The sequence below is a fragment of the Engraulis encrasicolus genome, chromosome 20, assembly GCF_034702125.1.
Source record: "Engraulis encrasicolus isolate BLACKSEA-1 chromosome 20, IST_EnEncr_1.0, whole genome shotgun sequence".
NCBI classification, from domain to species: Eukaryota; Metazoa; Chordata; class Actinopteri; order Clupeiformes; family Engraulidae; genus Engraulis; species Engraulis encrasicolus.
Window position 1 is genome coordinate 44708245 of NC_085876.1, and position 9807 is coordinate 44718051.

The 9807-nt window shown below is 47.7% G+C and overlaps 1 protein-coding gene across 15 annotated transcripts in view; it reads left to right on the forward strand.

The window, feature by feature from the left end:
• Positions 1 to 9807, forward strand: part of pleca (plectin a) — a 264642-nt gene that overhangs the window by 243376 nt on the left and 11459 nt on the right. For all 15 annotated transcript variants that reach the window (XM_063185990.1, XM_063185997.1, XM_063185999.1 and 12 more), the window contains 5 exons: positions 392 to 748; positions 1374 to 1457; positions 1837 to 1941; positions 3355 to 3453; positions 6304 to 9657. In XM_063185990.1, the coding sequence (XP_063042060.1) occupies positions 392 to 748; positions 1374 to 1457; positions 1837 to 1941; positions 3355 to 3453; positions 6304 to 9657 (3999 nt within the window). The remainder of the gene's footprint in view (positions 1 to 391; positions 749 to 1373; positions 1458 to 1836; positions 1942 to 3354; positions 3454 to 6303; positions 9658 to 9807) is intronic.

The following is a 9807-nucleotide window of genomic DNA, read 5'->3' on the forward strand; positions in this document are numbered from 1 at the left end:
ATCCTCTGTCCAGGCACTCAAGTTGAAACGTCAAAAACAATCTTTATTATTTTGTGGGGCCAATGCATTACTACTTTTAACTTTTTTCACTAGCCGAAATAGTACATGCTAATCTTACTAGCCAAACACACACTCACTAATGGGTCAAAGTGGCTGTTACGTTTTCTTTTCCACTCGCCAAACTGAAATTTCACCAGCATTTGGCCAGTTGTCTGGTGTTAATTTAGAGCCCTGCTAATAGCTTTTCCACCTTTCTGCCACCACATTTCTGTTGAGGGATTGAAGCAGTTGTGAAGGAGAAGATCCTCTGTCCAGGCACTCAAGTTGAAACTAAAAATATTTTGTAGGCCAATGCATTACTAATTTCCACCTTTCTGCCACCACAACACAGAAACTCCGCGGCGACGCCGAGAAGGAGCAGTCGACGTTCGAGCGCCTGGACCGCGACCTGCAGAAGGCGGTGGCGGCCCACGAGCGCATGCGCAGCGTGCACAGCGAGCGCGACGCCGAGCTGGAGCACTACCGCGCCAGCGTCACCAACCTGCAGGAGCGCTGGCAGGCCATGATGGCGCAGATAGAGCTGCGGCAGCGCGAGCTGGACAACCTGGAGCGGCAGATGAAGCTGTACCGGGAGAGCTACGGGTGGCTCATCACCTGGGCCGCCGACGCCAAGCAGCGGCAGGAGAAGAGCTGCGCCGCACCCATCGGGGACAGCAAGACGCTCAAGGACCGACTCACACAGGAGAAGGTACCAGGACATTGTTTGTTTATATGAGAATGTCACATATGAGATTATTATATGAGGATAGCAAGGCTTTCAAGGTCCTTTTGGAACAGGAGAATGTGGGATACATGGGTTTATTGTTTATCTCAGTGAGAATGTTACATATTATTATTTCGGGGACAGCAAGATGCTCAAGGACCGACTCACACAGGAGAAGGTACCATGACATTGTGTTTATATGAGAATGTCACATATGAGTTTATTATTTGGGGACAGCAAGACGCTCAAGGACCGACTCACACAGGAGAAGGTACCATGACATTGTTTGTTTATATGACAATGTCACATATGAGTTGTATTATTTGGGGATAGCAAGGCGCTCAAGGACCGACTCGCCAGAGGCCCCCCACATTTGGGCTTACATTGCTTAAGGGGACCCAGGTTTGAGTCCGGCTGGGGTCATTTTCCGACCCTGCTCCATCTCTCTCTCCCAGTCATTTCCTGTCTACTATCACACTGTCCTATAATGATAAAGGCCAAAAAGCCCCCCAAAAAATACTTTTTAAAAAATCTACTTTAAATTATAGATGGATATACTGATAACTTTCTAGATCTTGTTGTGCTGACTCCTGCGAATGCTGTATTTCAGAAACTTCTGCAGGAGATCGAGAAGAACAAAGACAAGGTGGACGAGTGTCAGAAGCACGCCAAGTCCTACATCGACGCCGTGAAGGTACAGCAAGGGCCTTTCATCCTTCTCCTTTCTCTCGAATTTGTGGAAGTTTAACCCATTGATGCTGAATGTTGAGTTGCGCAACATTGGGCCTGGCGCCTGGAATTGCATGACACAACATTCAGGCTCATGAGATTTAAGACATTTTTTTTTTAATCTTGGTATGTTAGAGCTGAATGAACACATTCTAATGCAAGGTGATGGTCTTAGCGTTTCAATGCAACTCGTTGCATGTTTTAATGTGCTTCAGAGGCTGAGATATTTCGTTTTTTATAGGCTGAGGCCAACTTTTCTTGAAAAGGGCTTAGGCATTCAGCAGCCTTTTTTGCAGTGCTTTAGGCATCAATGGTTTAATATTTGTATGGTATCCCAATAACAGGACTATGAGCTGCAGCTGGTTACCTACAAAGCCCTGGGAGAACCCCTGGCCTCTCCTGCCAAGAAATCCAAGATGGAGTCAGTGTCCGACAACATCATCCAAGAGGTAGGAAACGAGGGTTCCATCATCTCTGCCATAGGTTCAATCTACTGTAGGGCTGCTTTGATAATTTGATATTATACATGTAGCAGAGGCGATTCCTCTTTGAGTACAAGGGAGGCGCCGCCTCCTGTCCAAAATCACGGAGAATAGTATGTAAACTAATGCTTTACACAACTTAATAACATTGCTATTTCAGACCCAGCTCCATAGAAAATGCATGTGCTCAACTTAGAGATGAAACCAATCTGTTATAAGATCCCGAGGCTCGCACGAGTTTTTTTCCGCTCATGACAACGCAAGCGAGTCGAGTCTCAATGGACTTCAATGGCATGTGGGATTGTATGATTTTTCAATGGCAAAATGCTAAACGGTCATTGGCTATTGCCGTGAAATTTTTTTGATTTTGAGACTGAGCCTCACTGGGAGTGAATGGAGAAGAGAGACGAGGGGGGAGGGACCGGAGACTGGAGCTCCGACTTGTGATTGGGTGAACCCCGTGTCAGTAGTTGATTTCATTTCGAAATGCGGATATGTTATTAATTTGACTGAGAAGTTTCGTCGTGGTAACCAGTGGGGAAGCTATTCATTGCGGTGTACTCCAGTTTTGTGTACATATTCTTGTAAACCTAGTGACACTAGTGTTGCGAATAAAGTCTTAATAGTGGCATGTCCTTATCCTTTTTAATCTCCCAATTCAAAAGTTGAAGTTGCCTACTTTTCGTTAGGGCTAGCTTGCAAGAAAGCTAGAGAGCTATGCAAAATGCCAAGCATTGTGGATTAAATTCTGGCGAATTCCAGTCGTCCTTATGAGGAGAAAATGAATATCAAGGAGCAGAGCAGAGCACTGCCTAATATTGACTTGGTGAAAAAGGTAGGGAAGAACAACCGTTTCTTTTGAGCTTTCGTGGTGTCTTATCAACTGGTTAACTGCCAAGTCCCGTGAGTGGCGAGTCCTTGTTTCCTACTGTGTTGGCAATGTCTGGTAAATAATTAAAGATTTTGCGACCTCTAGTGGTAAGTTAAGCCGTGCACCCAGTAATGAACAAAGACAACGAAGGCAAACTAAATCACATCATTATGTGGCGGAGGTAGGCCTAATGATAATAATAATAATAATAAAAACATTTCCCTATGAATAGGCTACAAGGGGGATAATGATTAATGATTAACAAATTTGTTTCAACAAGAGTCCTTTAGTGTGTGAGGCCATAGTGGCTCAGGACCAATGTAAGATGTGTGTCAAAACCCCCCCCCCCCTCTTTTTTTTGCGTTCTGGACACATTGTAATTGAACAGCCTCCCCTGTTTGACAGAGTACCAGCCGCCACTGACATGTAGATATGATATTATAGTGTTTTGGTATGTTTTGTATGTTTCCTTTAAACATGATGGCATTGTTGATGTCTCTCTCCTCAAGTATGTCAACCTGAGGACGCGCTACAGTGAGCTGCTCACTCTTATGGGCCAATACATCATCTTCATCACAGACACACAGCACCGCCTGGAGGACGAGGAGGTAAACTGCACCCGACATGCCCACCTCAATAACACTCAACTCTGCAGGAGAAAAATAAACAACACTGTTTCTGCAGTGAAACTAACATTAACTGCCATATTGTCCCATATGTTTGGGAAACCATGCCATACCACGTTGCTTCATGCCATTGTATAGATAGAGGTTGGACTGAAGAATTGACACACACTGAACTTAAAATGTCACTTTAAACAACAGATGGGCAATGCAGCATCATTTCAGTTTAGAACTGGGGAGAGTAAAATGATTTCAAAGAGGCTGTGGTGCTACTCCTTTAAAGTTTCAATTACTATTATGATTTAATGATTTAAGTGTAAAGGTATACATGTAGATTTCTCATTAGTCTGGCGCCCCCCACAGCTCCACTGTTAGTGGTGCAGCACATGTTCATCTCCCTGTAGTCTGCCATCCTGTCTGTGCAGCTGGTAGCTTTTCATGTACTTACTGTATGTGTTGGGCTAATGTTAGCCTGATAAACCAGACTAAATGTGGATGTCTGATTTAATCTGGCCTCGATGCATAATACATCTGAAGATTGTTGATGAGAACAACCTTCCCTCAAAACCCTGCCCGCTTTGATTCAAAACACATATTTGCGTTGTAATTGGTTTGCCAGATTCATGGCATTCTGGCTTCATTGAATCATTATGCGAGGCCAGACCCAATCGTAGACAAAACATTTTGCCGTCCAGCGGGTGGCGCTGGTTCACCAGGCTAGGCTAATGTCTCAGTCAGTCTGAACTATGATCCCCCGCCACACACACCACCACCTAGTTGCTAAGTCACCCCCTGTCTCCGACACCTGCCCCCTGCCTTTGCACTTGCACTTCTGCTCAGTCTGAAGCAAGTTCACTGTCTCCATGTCCACTACTACCTGCCTGCCCTGCATCCTATCTTGAAGTTATGTTCCAGGTTGCCACTGTTTTCATTTTCCTTTTCTACGCATACTTTATTTTCTAACCCTTTCAATTCTGTTTGTTTGCTTCTCTGAACTGCTTGCCAATTCTTTATCGTGATGATTGTTTGTCATGTTTGGGCACTAAAGAGGTAAAACAAATATATATACACACGATAACCAGGTATTTAAACGATCATCTTTTGGTTTAAATGATTGCACCAAAGAGAGTAGATTAGAGAAAGAGGATTCAAACTCTGCCCACCCAATGCAAAGAAGTGTGCTCAAGCTTGGTCTCCTAAGGGGGCGTTGTCCAATCCGTCTTCTTCTCTTTTAGTGGTGTTTGGTGGTGGCAACATGTGCACTACCGCCATCTACAGCGCTAAGGGGACTCCATTGATTCTCAGCCGTAAGACTCCAGGTCCCTAACCGCAGGTCTCCTAAAGGGGCGTTCACCTCACGTCACATGTATCCTGGAAGAGCCTGAAGTATCTTACTCTAATCTACTCTCTTTGGCTGCACCCCTTCCCATCTCATTATGTCATGTGTTGTAAACATGGAAAATCATGTGTCATGATTTGAAAGAAAATGTTTCGTTCAATTTTCCTAGTTTTGTTAATGTGTAGCACCTTTTAGTTGTGAGTGTGGTGTAATCCATCTACTGTAAATGCAAACACCAAAAAATCATTTTGGCAATCATCGTGTCCAATCTGTCATCGCACTGCTTCATTAATTTGTTCATTCTTTCATTCATTAATTCGTTCATTTATGGTCTTAACATCTCTGCTTCTCATGCTGAATCACTACCCCTGCTGTACCTCCTACTATGAGGCATGATTCAAGATTAAGATTAAGATACTTTCTCAGCGTCTTTTTCTATAGGTTTTCTAAATTTGCTATTTGTGCAACCTACAGCTTAAATGTCCTGTCCCATTTCACTTCAATATTTGTGCTTCAGTTTATTCACTTCAGCCTCAATCTTGCTTCGCCCCTCACAAGACTTTCTGCACAGAACATAACAGTTCCTATCCGCTTTTTAAATTTGCTATTTGTGCAATCTACAGCTTAAATTTCCTGTCCCTTTTCGCTTTTCTTTATGAGAGTTGTGAAAGAATATTTTTCCTTCAGTTTACTCACTTCTGCGTCAATCTTGCTTCGCCACTCACAAGACTTTCTGCACAGAACATACCAGTTCCTATCAGCCGCTCTGTACCTCCAAAATGGCGAGATGATTTGGAGAAAAAGTCCGCTGCACGACCAGAATTTCTTTTGCTCCCAATATTGTATTTTTTCGTGACGTTTTGGGTTTTACCCCTAAAACGTCACGAAAAAATAAATATTGGGAGCAAAAAAAATCCTGGTCATGTAGCAGACTTTTTCTCAGAATCATCTAGTCACTTGTGGTCCTGCTCCCAGGTCAGACGTTCCTGTGGATGTGCGAGCTTTCCACCATTACCTCCAAAATGGCAACATATCCCAATATGTTACTGTAGATCTGCCCCAGGCCAAAAAGGATAGCACGGCCGCTTCTAGTCACCCCCAACTCCAATGTAATGTCATGTTGTGAAGTGTTGTGTCATTCTCTGTGCCATACATCCAAGAAAAAAAAGTGTACAATGATGTTCTTAACAAAAGCCTAAAACTGTACAAAATATTTCATGGTAACTTAATTCTATTGATGTAACCATCAATGTAACACTAATTTGAAATGTACAAAGTAACAACTAGTACATTTTTGTCATTTTGACATTTATTATGTAGGTATCATCGCCCTATAATATAACCACGTAATGTAACCCAAGGCAAAAAAAAATGGCATAATTAACCCTGTAACTCCCATAACCATGTTCTTATTCCCTCCCCCACCACCTACCACCTACCTCCTACCCCACCCTGCTGCCAACTGAACTGCTATATCCTGCTTCCAACTAATCCAGAAAACCGCCGAAAAACTAAAAGCGGAGGAGAAGAAAAAGCTTGCCGAGATGCAGGCAGAGTTAGACAAACAGAGGCAGCTAGCGGAGACTCACGCCCAGGCCATCGCCAAGGCGGAGAAAGAAGCCCAGGAGCTCCAGCTCAAGATGAAGTCCGAGGTCAGCCGGCGGGAGGTGGTGTCCGTGGACGCGGAGAAGCAGAAGCAGAACATCCAGCAGGAGCTGCAGCAGCTCAAGAGCCTGTCGGAGCAGGAGATCAAGACCAAGGCGCAGCAGGTGGAGGAGGCGCTCCAGAGCCGCACCAAGGTGGAGGAGGAGATCCGCATCATAAGGTTGCAGCTGGAGACCACCGTCAAGCAGAAGGGCAACGCGGAGGCCGAGCTGCAGCAGCTCAGGGACAGGGCGGCGGAGGCGGACAGGCTGAGGAAAGCCGCCCAGGAGGAGGCGGAGAAGCTCCGCAACCAGGTGACGGAGGAGACGCAGCGGAAGCGCAAGGCGGAGGAAGAGCTGAAGAAGAAGGCGGACGCGGAGAAGGACGCCGCCAAGCAGAAGCAGAAGGCTCTGGAAGATCTGGAGAAGTACAAGCTCCAGGCGGAGGAAGCCGAGCGGTGCCTCAAACAGGCCGAGCTGGAGAAGCAGCGTCAGATCAAGGTCATTGAGGAGGTGGCGGTGAAGAGCGCCGCGGCGGAGCTTCAGAGCAAGCGCCTGTCGCTGGTCGAGCAGACCTCCAAGCTAGAAGCGTCGCTCAAACAGGAGCAGGACGCCGTCCTGCAGCTGCAAGAGGAAGCCGAGAGCCTCAAGAGGCAGCAAGCCGAGGCGTCGAAAGCCAGAGGAGAGGCGGAGCAGGAGCTGGAGAAGTGGCGACAGAAGGCCAACGAGGCGCTCAGGCTGAGGCTGCAGGCCGAGGAGGAGGCCCAGAAGAAGAGCCTCGCCCAGCAGGAGGCCGAAAAACAGAAAGACGTGGCCGAGAGGGAGGCCAAAAAGAGAGCCAAGGCAGAGGAAGCTGCGTTGAAGCAGAAGGAAATGGCCGAGAAGGAGCTGGAGAGGCAGAGGAAGCTGGCGGACGAGACCGCGCAGCAGAAGCTGACGGCCGAGCAGGAGCTGATCCGTCTCAGGGCAGACTTTGACCACGCGGCACAGCAAAGGGCTCTGCTGGACGCCGAACTGAAACGGCTAAAGAACGAGGTCAACGCTGCCGAGAACCAGCGGAAACAGCTGGAGGACGAACTGGCTAAAGTCAGGGCCGAGATGGACGTTCTCCTGCAGGCCAAGACTACGGCCGAGCAGGTGTCCATGTCCGCCACGGAGAAGAGCAAACAGCTGATTGAATCTGAGGCTTCCAAAATGAAAGCGCTGGCCGAAGAGGCGTCCAAACTGAGATCTGTGGCAGAAGAAGCCAAGAAACAAAGGCAAGTTGCGGAGGACGAAGCCGCTCGGCAGAGAGCCGAAGCTGAGAAGATCCTGAAGGAGAAGCTGGCGGCAATAAATGAAGCCACCAGGCTGAAAACCGAAGCTGAGATCGCTCTGAAGGAGAAAGAGGCCGAGAACGAGCGCCTCAAACGAAAAGCCGAAGACGAGGCCTATCAAAGGAAGTTGCTAGAGGATCAAGCAGCACAACACAAGCAGGACATAGACGAGAAGATGGTCCAGTTGAAAAAGGCCTCCGACACAGAGCTGGAGAGACAGAAGAAAATTGTAGAGGAGACCGTGACTCACAGAAAGGTGGTGGAGGAGGAAATCCGCATCCTGAAGCTGAACTTCGAGACGGCCTCAAAGGGCAAAACTGACCTCGAGAAGGAGCTGAGCAAGCTCAAAGGCATCGCGGACGATTCTCAAAAGAGCAAAACGAAGGCAGAGAAGGAGGTTGAGAAGTTCAGAAAGGTTGCTCAGGAGGAGGAGAAGAAAAGAAAGGAGGCCGAAGAGAAAGTGAAAAAGATAAAGGCAGCAGAGGAGGAGGCAGCCAGGCAGCGAAAGGCAGCCCAGGAGGAGGTGGAGCGTCTGAAACAGAAGGCTGAAGAGGCCAAGAAACAGAAAGCGGATGCCGACAAAGAGGCAGAAAAACAGATCACAGCGGCAAAAGAAGCTGCACTTAAGTGCTCCGCGGCCGAAAAGAAGGCACAAGACATTCTCGTGCAACAAAAGGAAGATGGCGCGGCCCAAGCCAAGCTCAAGGCAGAGTTTGAGAAGGCACAGAAGCTGGCCAAAGAGGCAGCAAATGCCAAAGACAAGGCAGAGAAAGAGGCAGCCCTTCTGCGGCAAAAAGCAGAAGAAGCAGAGCGTCAGAAGCAAGCGGCAGAGGCCGAAGCAGCCAAGCAGACCAAGGCTCAACAGGATGCCGAGAAACAGAGGAAAGAGGCACAGGAGGAGGCGGCCAAGAGAGCGGAAGCCGAAGCAGCTGCGCTCAAACAGAAGCAGCAGGCCGACGCCGAGATGGCCAAGCACAAGCAACTGGCCGAGAAAACCGTCAAGCAGAAGAATCAGGTCGAGCAAGAACTGACAAAGGTCAAAGTTCAGCTGGACGAAACCGACAAGCAGAAATCGCTGCTGGACGAGGAGCTGCAGAGGCTGAAGAAGGAAGTGAGCGACGCTGCCAAACAGAAGGCCTTGGTGGCCGACGAACTTTCCAAGGTCAAGATTGAGATGGAGAAAGTCATTACTCTGAAGCTCAAAATTGAAGAGGAAAACAAATTGCTCATCAAGAAAGACAAAGACAGCACACAGAAGGCTCTGGAAGAAGAGGCCGAGAACATGAAACAGCTGGCAGAGGAGGCTGCGAAGCTGAGCGTCGAGGCTCTTGAAGCTGCAAGACTGAGGGAGATTGCAGAGGCTGACCTCGCCCAGCAGAGGGAGCTGGCGGACAAAATGCTCAAGGAGAAAATGCAGGCCATCCAGGAAGCCACAAACCTCAAAGCAGAGGCCGAGAAGCTGCAGAAGGCCAAGGACAAGGCTCAGGAGGAAGCCCAGAAACTCTTGAAGGACAAAAACCAGATGCAGCAGCGGCTAGAAGAGGAGACCGAAGGCTTCCAGAAGTCTTTAGAAGCCGAGCGCAAGAGGCAGCGTGAAGCCACAGCCGAAGCGGAGAAACTCAAGCTGCAGGTGTCCCAGCTGAGCCTCGCCCAGGCCAAGGCGGAGGAGGAGGCCAACAAGTACAAAACGCAAGCCGACGAGATCCGCATTCGCCTGCTGGAGACTGAGAAACACACCTCAGAGAAGGTCACCGTTGTCGAGAAGCTTGAAGTGCAAAGACAACAGAGCAGTAAAGAGGCAGATGGTCTCCGCAAAGCTATAGAGAAGCTTGAGAAAGAGAAAGAAAATCTGAAAAAAGAGGTCGAAGATGTACAAAATAAGTCAAAAGAGGTATTGTTTACAATTATAATTAACTTTAAACTCTTCAGAGTCTAGGTGTTAACGACACCTAGGAAGAGAAAACTAACAGTAATACACTGATATTTCATGTAAATTGCTGACAGCCAACATAAGTTAACAGTGCCAGCAATTTTTGTCATG